Raw genomic sequence first — 15095 nt, forward strand, 5'->3', positions numbered from 1 at the left:
TCCTTGCTCTGTCATTGCAAGGGTTAATCAGTTGAGTTGATCTCCTGGAGCTTCATCCTGAATTGTCTCAACTGTTCTGTGTTGGCCACTCGCACTTGGAAATTTCTACTTACGGATTACGTGTTGGAGGAGAAATTCAATGTTTGGAGTAAGCTAGTGGAGAGTTGTTCACAAGACTTCTGCTTTGAGTTTGTTTGCATGCTTATCCTCATCCTCTCCTATTTGGTTTCTGCTACCTATCCCTTCCCTGTGTTCCACTCTGTTTTGTGAGTATATTTTGTATGATTGTAGTTTTTTTTCATCCTTTGTATGGTTAGCGTAATCCTATACACTTCAGCCTCACACCTCCCTGTCTAGGGAAGGGAAGATTAGATAAGATTTAAGATGGTAGCATAGCAAGGTACATGACCATGGTGTCTCCACCTTCCAGGATAAACCGAGAGACATGGATAGACTAGGGCGCCCCCTAGTACAAGGGATCAGGTAGGCGCCCACCATTCCTAGTCACTACGTGACAGAAACATGGTGTAGGCAGTGTCTTTACGTGAGGCTGCAGACTGCTCCAGATGTCGGGGAGCTACATTTCACTGATGGCATCATGAGCTCACAGATGTACTGCTGTAACTTGAAAGAGAAGAAGCTTCCATCACTCAGTACCCTTGGTAGACGTTCACTTTTTCTAAATGCGTGATGCCTACAGTGAAACACATGTAACCTTACTTTCATGTTATAGTTCAAAAAAAAAGTTCTATAAACTGAGTCTATATCAAAATTTCAGAAATTATTCTTGTGTTCAGTAAGATGGTGATTAAAATGTTACTTTTTTTTTTTTTTTTTAGAGCGGGTATACTCCTTTATGCTGAGCACTGTAGGTATAGGCAGGTCATTTCATTATTACAGAGTAAACATTAAAGCTTACAATAACCTGAAACTGCTGTATATTGCAGGGACCCCCATGCCCTCCAACCCTCCAGCATTAGAATATTTGATAAAAACCCTGCCTATAGACCTACAGTATATCAGTCATGTAAGGAATATAGTGAAATTTCTAACAAAATAATCCCTATCATTAACAATTATACTTTTTATTAATATTATTAAAAGTAAAAGGAAGTAGACTTATACATACCGTATTTTCCGGCGTATAAGACGACTGGGCGTATAAGACGACCCCCAACTTTTCCAGTTAAAATATAAAATCTTCTCAAAAGTCGGGGGTTGTCTTATATGCTGGGTGTAGTCTTATAGGGTGGGTGCGAAGCAATCTGCGGTCGACGTATATAGTGGGGGGAGTGGTCCCGATGACGAGGTGAGGGAGCGCCTCACCAGGAAGGTGTAAGTGAAGCACACTGTCAGCGTCTGGGATGCCAGTTATGCAAAACTGGCTCGCCCTTGTATCCTATTATCTCCTTCTCTGCCTCTGCTTCACTTAAGGTACCGTCACACTAGACGATATCGCTAGCGATCCGTGACGTTGCAGCGTCCTCGCTAGCGATATCGTCCAGTGTGACAGGCAGCAGCGATCAGGCCCCTGCTGTGCTGTCGCTGGTCGGGGAAGAAAGTCCAGAACTTTATTTCGTCGCTGGACTCCCCGTAGACATCGCTGAATCGGCGTGTGTGACACCGATTCAGCGGTCTTCACTGGTAACCAGGGTAAACATCGGGTAACTAAGAGCAGGGCCGCGCTTAGTAACCCGATGTTTACCCTGGTTACCATCCTAAAAGTAAAAAAACAAACACTACATACTTACCTACAGCCGTCTGTCCTCCAGCGCTGTGCTCTGCTCTCCTCCTGTACTGGCTGTGAGCGTCGGTCAGCCGGAAAGCAGAGCGGTGACGTCACCGCTCTGCTTTCCGGCCGCTGTGCTCACACAGCCAGTACAGGAGGAGAGCAGAGCACAGCGCTGGAGGACAGACGGCTGTAGGTAAGTATGTAGTGTTTGTTTTTTTTTTTACTTTTAGGATGGTAACCAGGGTAAACATCGGGTTACTAAGCGCGGCCCTGCGCTTAGTTACCCGATGTTTACCCTGGTTACCGGCATCGTTGGTCGCTGGAGAGCGGTCTGTGTGACAGCTCTCCAGCGACCAAACAGCGACGCTGCAGCGATCCGGATCGCTGTCGGTATCGCTGCAGCGTCGCTAAGTGTGACGGTACCTTTACACCTTCCCGGTGAGGTTCCCCCTCACCTCGTCATTGGGGTGGCTCCCCCCACAATATGCGGCGACCGCAGGTTACTCCGCACCTGCCCTATAAGACGACACCTGGCGTATAAGACGATACCCGACTTTTGAGAAGATTTTCAAGGGTTAAAAAGTAGTCTTATATGCCAGAAAATACAGTATATCTACAGTTATGGCCAGAAGTGTTGGCACCCTTGAGATTGTTCCAGAAAATGAAGTAAAATTATTGCAAGAACATGTTTTGTTATATAAATGTTTATTTCCTTTGTGTGTATTGCAGAAACACAAAAAACTGAGAAAAAGGGCAAATTTAACATCATTTCACACAAAACCCCCAAAATAGGCTGGACATAATTGTAGGCACTCCATACTCCAAGAAAATAGGTTACAGCACTCACTGATCCTTTTAAGACAAATTGGTACATTATTCAAACATGGTTAAAATCTTCACGGCTCGGGGGTGTGCAGAAGAAGGATTGTGTAGGTTAAGACGGCTGTTTCGTGACTGGTATGGCTGTCGTCTTAACCTACACACTCCTTCTTCTGCAGACCCCCGAGCCGTGAAGATTTTAGCCATGTTTGAATAAAGTACCAATACGTCTTAAAAGGATCGGTGAGTCCTGTAACTTTTCTTGGAGTATGGACTGCATTTTTGTGATATTCGGTTTAAGCACCCGGGATCCGAAAGCAAGCCTGTATCCTCAAACAGGTGCGTTCAATATATGACTCAGACTTATTGGTGGTTCTGTCTACTACTTTCTTTGGACTTGATATAATTGTAGGCACTTTTCAAAATTATGGGTAAGCACCTTTGCTTCAAGCATGTTAAGCTTGTTCGAACTCACCTGTAGCAAGTAACAGGTCTGAGCAATATGAAAACCTCACCTGATGAAAAGGGGAGAAATTGATTCAATCTTTGCATTGTGTTTCTTACCACACTAAGAATGGGGAACAGAAAAGGAAGAGAAGAGTCTGAGGACCAAAAATGAGTAGTCAAAAGTTCCACTTGAGAGGTGTAAGATGCTTTTTAATGATAGGAAGGGATTGATTTCAGTTATTTATTCCAAACGGTGTGCAACCAATTAAGTTCAGGGTGGCAACAATTTTGCTCAGCCCATTTTGAGGGTTTTGTGTGAAATGATGTCCAATTTGCCTTTTATTAAACATGAAATAAACGTGTATAGCAAAACATGTATAACTGCAATAATTTTCTGGGAAAAATACTTTGTGGTAAGCAATGTCCAGTTAATACCCCACACAAAAAAAACAGGCCTGAAAAGATCAGGCAAGGAGATGTCCTAACATTTTTCCTCAATGATGCACCCTAAAGATGAATCCTGCCTGACTGTAGAGGTTGACACCCAAGATATTGCACACAAGTTTTGGCGCTCGCTTTGTCATCTAACCCTAGCTGACCCTAGATAGTCTTGACTAAAGGAGGTCCCCAAGAGCATTGAATCTGAGAGGACAAAGCATCCAACGCAATGGCGCCAAAGTCTAGTCTTGCCCAGTATATAGTCAGGAGTATATATCACCCTCACTGTTCAGAAGTGCTCAAACTACACAGTATATTGTGTGTAGAGAAAGTGTCCTTGCATAGAGTAAAGTGTGTATTGTGCTCAATCCAACTGATAGAGATATACACCTGTATCCTTTAAACCCTTATAGGGTGATAGAAAATAAAACAAAACCGGGCCCAGACCAGATGCAAATAGTTACTTCAATAAGAAGGACCACATGTAGCTGCCAAAGTGCCGCAACCTCGATGCGTTTCCCCATTCATACTGGCTCATCATGAGGAATTAGAAGGTTTTTTGGAGTCATGATGCCAAAGTGGAAAATGAGACTAATCTTCTTTTCAGTCCTGTTTTCTGTGTGAGGTAATAATTGTACATTCTTTGGTTACCACATAGATATATGTATTAGTGTATGTGGGATAGGAGTTACCAAGTCTTTCCTTTTTGTTTTAATAGTATTAATAATGGTATAATTTTCAATTATGGGGATTTATTCCTTTTGTTGTATATACCCTGGCTAACCAAGGCTAGAGTAAGACCCTTCCAGACATGTCAGTGCACCTCTGAATTCGGGAAGCGTACACCTAGCTTCAGAGGAGCAATGATGTGGGTGAAGAAAACTTTGCGCATGTGCGAGATTTGCAGGGAGTTGAAGATGAAGCCATCAATTGGAAATCCTGTTATGCCCACAGGGGCGTGAATGTGCTGAGGGGGACGGCTACTTTGAGGAAAACCATGCCCTGTTGATTAGTTAAAGGCCTAATTAGCATATTAAAGTTTTATAAAGCCTTAAAAAAAAAAAAATTGGGGTGTAGGTGTAAACATGGGTCTTGGGCTGGTTAGGCAGAGTCTTAGCAACAAATAGTGTAATTCTGGTGGGTTGGAGGGCATGGGGGGACCTGTCTGGTTCCCTTTTAATATTTTATTACTGTTTCTCTCGCTAGGAGGTTGATTCACATTTGGTTGATTATGGCCCCTAATCAGGTCAGGTAATCAATCACTTAGCAATATGCAAATGAAATAAAAAAAAAAAAAAAACCCTCAAAGCACCTCAATTGTTTTTTTTGCCTTTACACAAACTTGTTTCCTTTATTAATAAGGAAGACTTAGAATAGATGACATGACATTGGACACCCAGACCTTTTGTGCCGGGCCCGCACATGGATCACTAGTAGCATGGACGATGGGAACAATCCATAGCACTGATGCAGGATGTGTCGGTCTTCTGCAGGGTCCTGTACACACTCGCTCTCGCTGTTCTTTTGACTTCATTTTTTCTTTAATAGTGATTCTTTTCCTTACAGAACAACACTTTTCAGATATTGTCCAAGGAGAAGAGTTTCTGCATCTCGGCATAGAACAAGTGTGCAGTTTAATTGCCAGCGATAAGCTCACCGTTCTGTCAGAAGAAAAGGTAATTTGTTTTAATGACTTTGTTTTTTTTCTTCACTTCCCTTATAACGATAATGGTATATGGGTTAACTGTCCCGGACTCAGGCCTGACGGCTCCCACCTTTCTGCTTCATGTATTACCTTCCCACCTGCTTGTTTTTCCTCTATCTCCACCTCACTCTTTGATTGACAGCTCTGGCTTGAAGAAGTCAGGGAAACGTGGCGATAGATGGAAGAACAAGCCGGTGTAACCTTTTTGGCCCCACCAGGAGGCACAGAGCGCCTGTGCTTGGTTTGAGCAGTCATTCTAGGTGGAGAGTCCCTATAAATAGCATCTGGGGAGGTGATAAGTTCCCTTGACTTGCCGCTGATCCCAGTGATTTTGGCTTCTTATCCCAGGTAGATTTGGGTGACGGAACATTTTCAGCTGTTGCTGGGGAAAATGTAACGAGAAGACAAAGTATGAGCGCTCCCATGTTAATGTCCTGGTGATCAGAAACAGGGAAGAGTAGATGGAATCTGCTCTCCTGGTGTAGTTGTGAAGGTCAGTCACGACGCTGATGAGAGTAGTAGTGAAGTGGTATTCCTCGTATAGACTGGTGCTCCATCCCTTGAAGCTAGAGTCGCCAACTCGTATATAGTTAAGTAAATAAGGCAGCACACTGCAGCGCTAGAACATACAAACTTGAAATACGAAATTTGAACTGCATTACTGCACTAGAAATATGAAAAATGAGAGCGTTTAGCGCATAAAAATGGCCAATTTTATGTGTACCTGGTAGCCCCTTTACGGCATCTCTCTTATACCAGGTCCTACGCTTGCCTTACCTCGCTGAGAATAAACGTCTCCATCTGAATGGGTACATGTGAAACCTCTTCCTAGACTAAAATTCTCTCTCTCTGTGGAGGGGTACTGGACCTGCTGTAATTAAAACACCTGCGGCTAGGAGGCGGAGTGCACGATCAGAAGGCTAGAGAATACATTTCAAAAACCTGACCTGCACATCCTTGTTTAACATAGGGGACGCGTGCGTTTTTAGGGTGGCGTTTTTTGACACTTGCGTCGTTTCCGACGCTAGCGTCGGACGCAAGAAAATGCAACAAGTTGCATTTTCTGTGCGTCCGATTTTGGTCGGTGTTGGTTTTGGTGTTTTTGCGCGCGTTTGCGCGCGTTTTTTCGTGCGTCGCGCGTTGCGTCGCCGACGCAGGGCGGCGCAACGCTAGTGTGAACGTAGCCGTAGTGTGTTTTCTGATCGGATTGCTGTAGGTTTCCAGGCTCCGACAGTTGCTTACACTGTGATCTTGTTAGTCCTTTTAACAATGATTTACTGTGAGTTATTTTAGTGGTTAAATAAAAGTGCAGAGGGTTTGTTGGTTTTCACTGCATTTGTTCTAGTTTTTTGTGCTCATAACCAGATGTGTAAATGTGGAGTTTGAGAATATTTCATGGCTGCTCACCTTTCTGTCATTAGTCTTATGTTAATAGTGTGCAAAGAGGTTAATAGATGCAAGTACTACTGTGTTTTTGTTTTCTTCATGGTAAAGACAAGGGAGATGGACTGAGAAAGGGAATAAAAATATTGTCACCTTACATGCCATTATCAGCTTTATAAATGCAATTGAGCTTAGTTAACTGTAAGGCTTAGTTCACACCTGCTGTCTTCTGTTTCTGTGTTGGTAAAGAAATATGGAAATAACTAAAGTGCTCGACCCACTTACTCCTGCAGTGCCCAGTGGACCACATTGACCATTTGGTTTCCATCATGGTGTCCAGTATTTTACCAAACACAATAGCATAGCTATTATTGGACAGATCTGCAAATGTGAACGCAGCCTAATAATAAAAAAAATACTACTCATAAAGGAAAATTGAAGCCACCACATACAGTGGGTGCAGAAAGTATTCAGACCCCTTTGAATTTTTCACTTTTTGTTTCATTGCAGCCATTTAGGACATTCAAAAAAGTTCATTTTTTCTCATTAATGTACACTCTGCACCCCATCTTGACTGAAAAAAAACCCCCAGAAATCAAGTAATTTTTGAAAATTTATTAAAAAAGAAAAACTTAAATATCACATGGTCATAAGTATTTAAACCCTTTGCTTAGTATTGAGTAGAAACACACTTTTGAGCTCGTACAGTCATGAGTTTTCTTGGGGATGATACAAGTTTTTCACACCTGAATTTGGGAATCCTTTGCCATTCTTCTTTGCAGATCCTCTCCAGTTCCATCAGGTTGGATGGTGAACGTTGGTGGACAGCCATTTTCAGGTCTCTCTAGAGATGATGAAGTGGGTTTTGGTCAGGGATCTGGCTGGGCCAGTCAAGAATGGTCACACAGTTGTTCTGAAGCCACTCCTTTGTTACTTTAGCTGTGTGCTTAGGGTCATTGTCTTGTACAGTGGTCCCCAACTCCAGGCCTCAAGGGCCGCCAACAGTGCAGGTTTTCAGGATTTCCTTAGTATTGCACAGGGGTTGGAATCATCACCTGTGCAGATGATCACATTACCACCGATGCAATACTAAAGAAATCCTGAAAACCTGCACTGTTGGCGGCCCTCGAGGCCTGGAGTTGGGGACCCCTGGTCTTGTTAGATGGTGAACCTTCAGCTAAGTCTGAGGTCCAGAGCACTCTGGAAGAGATTTTCATCAAGGATGTCTCTGTACTTGGCCGCATTCATGTTTCCTTCAATGTCAACCAATCATCTTGTCCGTGCAGCTGAAAAGCACCCCCATAACATGATGCTGCCACCACCATGTTTCACTGTTGGGATTGTATAGGGCCGGTAATGAGCACTGCCTGGCTTTCTCCACACATACTGCTCAGAATTGTCACCAAAAAGGTCGATCTTCGTCTCATTAGACCAGAGAATCTTATTTCTCATAGTCTGGGTGGCCTTCATGTGTTTTTAGCAAACTTTATGCGGGCTTCCATCGGGCCACTCTGCCATAAAGGCGCGACTGGTGGAGTGCTGCAGTGAAAATTGACTTTGAAACTTTCTCCCATCTCCCTACTGCATCTATGGAGCTCAGCTATGGTGATCTTGGGGTTCTTCTTTACCTCTCTCACCAAGGCTCTTGTCCTACAATTGCTCAGTTTACCTGGACTGCCAGGTCTCAGAAGACTTCTGGTGGTCCCAAACTTCTTCCATTTAAGGAGTATGGAGGCCACTGTGCTCTTGGGAACCTTGGGTACTGCAGAAAGTCTCTTGTAACCTTGGCCAGATCGGTGCCTTGCCACAATTCTGTCTCTGAGTTCCTTTAACCTCCTGATTCTCATTTGATCTGACATGCACTGTGAGCTGTGAGGTCTTGTATAGACAGGTGTGCGTCTTTCCAAATCAAGTCCTATCAGTTAAATTAAACACAGCTGTACTCCAATGAAGGAGTAGAACCACCTCAAGGAGGATCACAAGGAAATGGACAGTATGTAACTTAACCCCTATCTGACCTCGGACGGGATAGTACGTCCGAGGTCAGATCCCCTGCTTTGATGCAGGGCTCCGCGGTGAGCCCGCATCAAAGCCGGGACATGTCAGCTGTTTTGAACAGCTGACATGTGCCCGTAATAGGCGCGGGCAGAATCGCGATCTGCCTGCACCTATTAACTAGTTAAATGCCGCTGTCAAACGCAGACAGCGGCATTTAACTACCGCTTCCGGCCGGGCGGCCGGAAATGACGTCATCGCCGACCCCCGTCACATGATCGGGGGTCGGCGATGCGTCAGGATGGTAACCATAGAGGTCCTAGAGACCTCTATGGTTACTGATCACCGGTGGCTGTGAGCGCCACCCTGTGGTCGGCGCTCACAGCACACCTCCATTTCTGCTACATAGCAGCGATCAGCAGATCGCTGCTATGTAGCAGAGCCGATCGCGTTGTGCCTGCTTCTAGCCTCCCATGAAGGCTATTGAAGCATGGCAAAAGTAAAAAAAAAAAAGTTAAAAAAAATGTGAAAAAAATAAAAATATAAAAGTTTAAATCACCCCCCTTTCGCCCCAATCAAAATAAATCAATAAAAAAAAAAATCAAATCTACACATATTTGGTATCACCGCGCTCAGAATCGCCCGATCTATCAATTTAAAAAAAAGCATTAACCTGATCGCTAAACGGCGTAGCGAGAAAAAAATTCGAAACGCCAGAATTACGTTTTTTAGGTCGCCGCGACATTGCATTAAAATGCAATAACGGGCGATCAAAAGAAAGTATCTGCACCAAAATGCTATCATTAAAAACGTCATCTCGGCATGCAAAAAATAAGCCCTCAACCGACCCCAGGTCACGAAAAATGGAGACGCTACGAGTATCGGAAAATGGCGCAATTTTTATTTACTTTTTTTTTTTTGAGCAAAGTTTGGAATTTTTTTTCACCACTTAGATAAAAAATAACCTAGACATGTTTGGTGTCTATGAACTCGTACTGACCTGGAGAATCATAATGGCAGGTCAGTTTTAGCATTTAGTGAACCTAGCAAAAAAGCCAAACAAAAAACCAGTGTGGGATTGCACTTTTTTTGCAATTTCACCGCACTTGGAATTTTTTTCCCGTTTTCTAGTACACGACATGCTAAAACCAATGATGTCGTTCAAAAGTACAACTCGTCCCGCAAAAAATAAGCCCTCACATGGCCATATTGACGGAAAAATAAAAAAGTTATGGCTCTGGGAAGGAGGGGAGTGAAAAATGAACACGGAAAAACGAAAAATCCCAAGGTCATGAAGGGGTTAAATATGAGTGTCTGAGCAAAGGGTCTGAATACTTATGACCATGTGATATTTCGATTTTTCTTTTTTTAATAAATATTCAAAAATGTCTACCTTTTTTTTCAGTCAAGATTGGGTGCAGAGTGTACATTAATGAGAAAAAAATTAACTTTTTTGAATTAACCAAATGGCTGCAATGAAAGAGTGAAAAATTTAAAGGGGTCTGAATACTTTCCGTACCCACTGTACACTGTGTGCAGAATTATCAGGCAAGTTGTATTTTAGAGGATTATTTTTATTATTGATCAACAACTATGTTCTCAATCAACCCAAAAGACTCATAAATATCAAAGCTTAATATTTTTTGAAGTTGGAATGTTTTTTTTGTTTTTTTTTAGATTTGGCTATCTTAGGAAGATATCTGTTTGTGCAGGTAACTATTACTGTGCAGAATTATTAGGCAACTTAATAAAAACCAAATATATTCCCATATCACTTGTTTATTTTCACCGGGTAAACCAATATAACTGCACAAAATTTAGAAATAAACATTTCTGACATGCAAGAACAACCCCACCCCCCCAAAATTAGTGACCAATATAGCCACCTTTCTTTATGATGATACTCAACAGCCTTCCATCCATAGATTCTGTCAGTTGCTTGATCTGTTTATGATCAACATTGCGTGCAGCAGCCACCACAGCCTCCCAGACACTGTTCCGAGAGGTGTACTGTTTTCCCTCCCTGTAGATCTCACATTTTATGAGGGACCACAGGTTCTCTATGGGGTTCAGATCAGGTGAACAAGGGGGCCATGTCATTATTTTATTCTTTGAGACCTTTACTGGCCAGCCACGCTGTGGAGTAGATGGAGGCATGTGATGGAGCATTGTCCTGCATGAAAATCATGTTTTTCTTCAACGATACTGACTTCTTCCTGTACCACTGCTTGAAGAAGTTGTCTTCCAGAAACTGGCAGTAGGTCTGGGAGTTGAGCTTCACTTCATCCTCTACCTGAAAAGGTCCCACAAGTTCATCTTTGATGATACCAACCCATACCAGTACCCCACCTCCACCTTGCTGGCATCTGAGTCGGAGTGGAGCTCTCTGCCCTTTACTGATCCCCCCTCTTTTTATAGCCAGTAAAGGCTGCACAGACAGCTGCAGGCTGATATTCATAGCTGGGAAGCTCCATCGGTATTAACCTCTTCCCAGGCTACAAATATCAGTCCCCCAGTCGCTGGCTTTCCCTCTCTGGCGCAGAAAATTGAGCGGGAGCCCACGCCATTTTTTTTTTTTAATTACCGTAAGCATATTGCATTTAGGGCTGGGTAAATACCTGACACTGCCGCGGGCACTCAGGACCGGAGGGTTCAGCTGCATAGAAATACATGCAGCCGCACACTCCGGTCCCGCATGCCCGCGGCAGTGCTGGGAATTGAAGCGAGAGACCTGTGAGTTTCTCGCGAGTGTGACCCCTGCCGAACGCAGATTTCACGGGTGTGTGTCTATATTTAAGGCCGGGATCACACATGTGAGAAACTCCGAGTCTTGCATCTTAATACCCGGCACTGCTGCCGGCAATCGGGACCGGAGCGTGCGGCTGAATAGAAATACATGCAACAGCACGCTCCGCTCCCGAGTGCCGGCAGCAGTGCCGGGTATTAAGATGCGAGATTCGTCCTAGTTTCTCACATGTGTGATCCGTCTGTCGTATCCGTCCGTCCGTCTGTCGTATCCGTCCGTCTATCGTATCCGTCCGTCTATCGTATCCGTCCATCGTATCCATCCATTATATAGATAGATATATTTATAGATCGATATATCAGTAGATGATAGATAGATAGATAGATAGATAGATTAGATAGATAGATATGATAGATCTATCTAGCTGTGTGTGTAAACATTCTTCAATGGAGTATGTAAATAAAGAGGTTGGACAAGAAATGGCATCATAATTGTATATCTTTATGTAGCTTACAAAAACACACACATCCACATGAAAAACGCATGTAAAAACGCATCAAAAACGCAGGTGACCTGCCAGTGACCTCAAGTGCAGATTTGGTGCAGATTTTACCTGCTTCAAATCCTGAGCAAATCCTGATGCGATCCTGAACGTGGACACATAGCCCAAGAGTCACTCTCATTTCATCAGTCCATAAAACCTTTGAAAAGTCAGTCTTAAGATATTTCTTGGCCCAGTCTTGACTTTTTATCTTATGTTTCTTGTTCAAAGGTGGTCGTTTTTCAGCCTTCCTTACCTTGGCCATCTCCCTGATTGTCGCACACCTTGTGCTTTTTGTTACTCCAGTAACGTTGCAGCTCTGAAATATGGCAAAACTGGTGGCAAATGGCATCTTGGCAGCTTCAGGCTTGATTTTTCCTCAATTCATGGGCAGTTATTTTGCGCCTTTTTTGCCCAACACACTTCTTGCGACCCTGTTGGCTATTTGCCATGAAACGCTTGATTGTTCGGTGATCACTCTTCAAAAGTTTGGCAATTTCCAGACTGCTGCATCCCATTGCAAGACCTCTCACAATTTTGGACTTTTCAGAGCCTGTCAAATCTCTCTTCTGACCTATTTTACCAAAGGAAAGGAAGTTGCCTAATAATTAAGCACACCTTATATAGGGCTCTGATGTCATTATACAACACCCCTCCTCATTACAGAGATGCACATCACCTTGATTTACTTAATTGGTAGTTGGCTCTCAAGCCTGAACAGCTTGGAGTAGGACAACATGTATAAAAAGTATCATGTGATCAAAACACAACTTGCCTAATAATTCTGCGCACAGCGTATAATCGAGGGGTTAAAGAGCCTTGGTGGTCTTATTTTTAGGACTCCCGCCAATTCAGAGAATGAAGGGGCTGCAGTGCAGATGTAGTGTTCAGTCGCCCTCCTTGCACCATGATGCTCAGACACTGACTTGTGAAGAGAGGTAGCGCTGTATTCCGTGCCTATTTTACCATTTATAATATGACAGTCCTTTTGTCTGTTGAATTTCCATGTTTTTTTTTTTTTTTTTAATTTTAATCTATTTTGCTTCTTTCCTTTTTCAAGGTGTTTGAAGCAGTAATTACTTGGGTTAACCACGACAAAGATGTACGTCAGGAGCACATGTCACATTTAATGGAGCACGTTCGCCTTCCGTTACTTTCAAGAGATTATTTAGTGCAGGTAATCAAAATTAAATCTTTTTTTTAATTGTATTGATGAATCTAAAACATGTTTTCCACGAACAGCATGTCACTAGTGATGAGGGAATGTGCTCGGACAAGGTGTTCTCTGAGCATGCTCGGGTGCTAAGTGTCTTCGGCGTGCTCAGATATATTCAAGGTCTCGTGGTTGTTCTAGAGCCGCAACACACGCAGGGATTGTCTTACAAACAGGTAATCCATGCATGGGTTGTAGCTGTCGAACAGCCGCGAGACATGCAGCCGCGGGAATTTTAAGCAGATTTTTCAAGCACGTGGAAGACACTTGGTTAGCATCGGAGCATGCTCGGGAGCACATTTGCTCATCACTACATCTCATAGTCAGTCCTTTAAAATAGTTCTATAGCTGTGAAGACAAAAGTGAGTTCTTGTGGTTTTGGCTGATCCGGCACTGCTGCAGCATTAAACACCTTCAGTAACTGCTGTAACAATGTTGTGTAATCTCACTTAACGCGTTTCAGACAACTGTTTATCGTATACCATAACACCTTCACGACATAAGATGTAAATATATGTCATGTCCCTGTCTTTTCCCCCACGTGACAGCTTTCATGAGCCTTTAACAGCCGTGGGTGAAGTGGTGCTCCACCCTTGGCTGTTAACCTGTCAAATCCCGCTGTAAATATCTGATAGTGAAATTAAACACACAATGGCTGGAAGCGCATCATAAATCCCACCCAACGCCGACGCATAATAGCTGGGCGCTGATGGGTTGTCATTACATCTGGGGGCCCACAGAAGACCTCTGTACATACTCGTGGCCGGCATTCATAGATCTTGATTTTTACATAGCAGTGCTCATACGCACAGGTGATCAATCGGAGCTTCAAGTTTCCCAAAGGGAGATTATTCAATACAGTAAAAAGTGAACGTTTTTTCATACAAATTTCTGAACTATTTTTCACCACTTAAATGAAAAATAAAATATTCATGTCTGGTATCTGCATACTCATACTGACCTGGGGAATCTTATTGCCAGGTCAGTTTTCCCATATAGTGAACATGGTAAATGAAAAAAAAAATTGTGAAGTTGCACTTTTTTTTTGCTATTTCATCACACTTGGATTTTTTCCCGTTTTTCCAGTACACTATATGGTAACATCAATGCCATTCAAAAGTACAAACGAGAAGCCTTCATACAGTCATATTGACCGAAATAGATAAAAAAGTTATAGGTTTTGGAAGAAGGGGAGAAAAAAGCAGAAGATGGCGTGAAGGGGTTAAAGACTGTCCCACATCTGGCATTTATGGCGTATCGACCTGATGTGCAATAAGTCTAACAATCGAATGCATGCAGCTTCAAGGCGCACTGGGCTCTATTCAAAGGTCCGATAGCCGTGATTATAGAGCGCGTGATCCATGCGCAGCCACATCTCCTGTCTCTGTGACCAGGGCAGTATTCGGAATGGGGCATCTGGGGACCTGCGTCTAGTAGACATTTATGCCATGTCCTCTGGATAAACCATGAAGGATTGTTCTGCGACAACCCCTTTGAATGGATCTTTCATATGAATGCCACACACAGTGGTATTCATCACCATAGCATCCCTCCCAAAAAAGCGCCTATGTCTAAGGCGCATGGTTTTCTCCTTGGCCTTGCCGTTTGGAAAAAGCTGTCTACTGTACCACTCCAAACAACGCTAGCCTGGTAAACCTTAAGCGCCATTTTCAGTAGCTCCGATGCAATGTGTGGCATCTGTGATACATTCATTCGATACTTACAATCGTATATATTGAATGGATTTTTTTTTAAAACGCTGTGTGAATATAGCCTTAAAGAGGTATTCCCATTTGCAAGATCTTATCCCAACTTGTAGTAAGTGTAATAATATTAGCAAATGCCTCCAATAAGAAATGTAGTATAGTTATCCTGATAAGCTGCTGATTGCGACATAGTTTAGGTCTCCATGGTTATGACCACGAGCAATTAACTGTTACTGAGTGGTCGTAACCATGGATACCTAAGCTACTGTAATGCCTGCACATGAGGTAAGCAACAGTGTTTATTAGTTAAAGGAATGTAGCATAGTTCTTCTATTGGTAACTGCTGTTCAAAGGCCGTTAGACAGTGTTT

General features: G+C 43.1%; 1 protein-coding gene across 3 annotated transcripts in view; it reads left to right on the top strand.

Annotated features, from left to right (window-relative positions):
* The window catches only part of KLHL2 (kelch like family member 2), a 241466-nt gene that overhangs the window by 111706 nt on the left and 114665 nt on the right, over positions 1-15095 (top strand). For all 3 annotated transcript variants that reach the window (XM_069744186.1, XM_069744187.1, XM_069744188.1), the window contains 2 exons: positions 5003-5112; positions 12867-12983. In XM_069744186.1, the coding sequence (XP_069600287.1) occupies positions 5003-5112; positions 12867-12983 (227 nt within the window). The remainder of the gene's footprint in view (positions 1-5002; positions 5113-12866; positions 12984-15095) is intronic.

This window comes from Ranitomeya imitator, chromosome 1 (genome assembly GCF_032444005.1).
Source record: "Ranitomeya imitator isolate aRanImi1 chromosome 1, aRanImi1.pri, whole genome shotgun sequence".
NCBI lineage: Eukaryota > Metazoa > Chordata > Amphibia > Anura > Dendrobatidae > Ranitomeya > Ranitomeya imitator.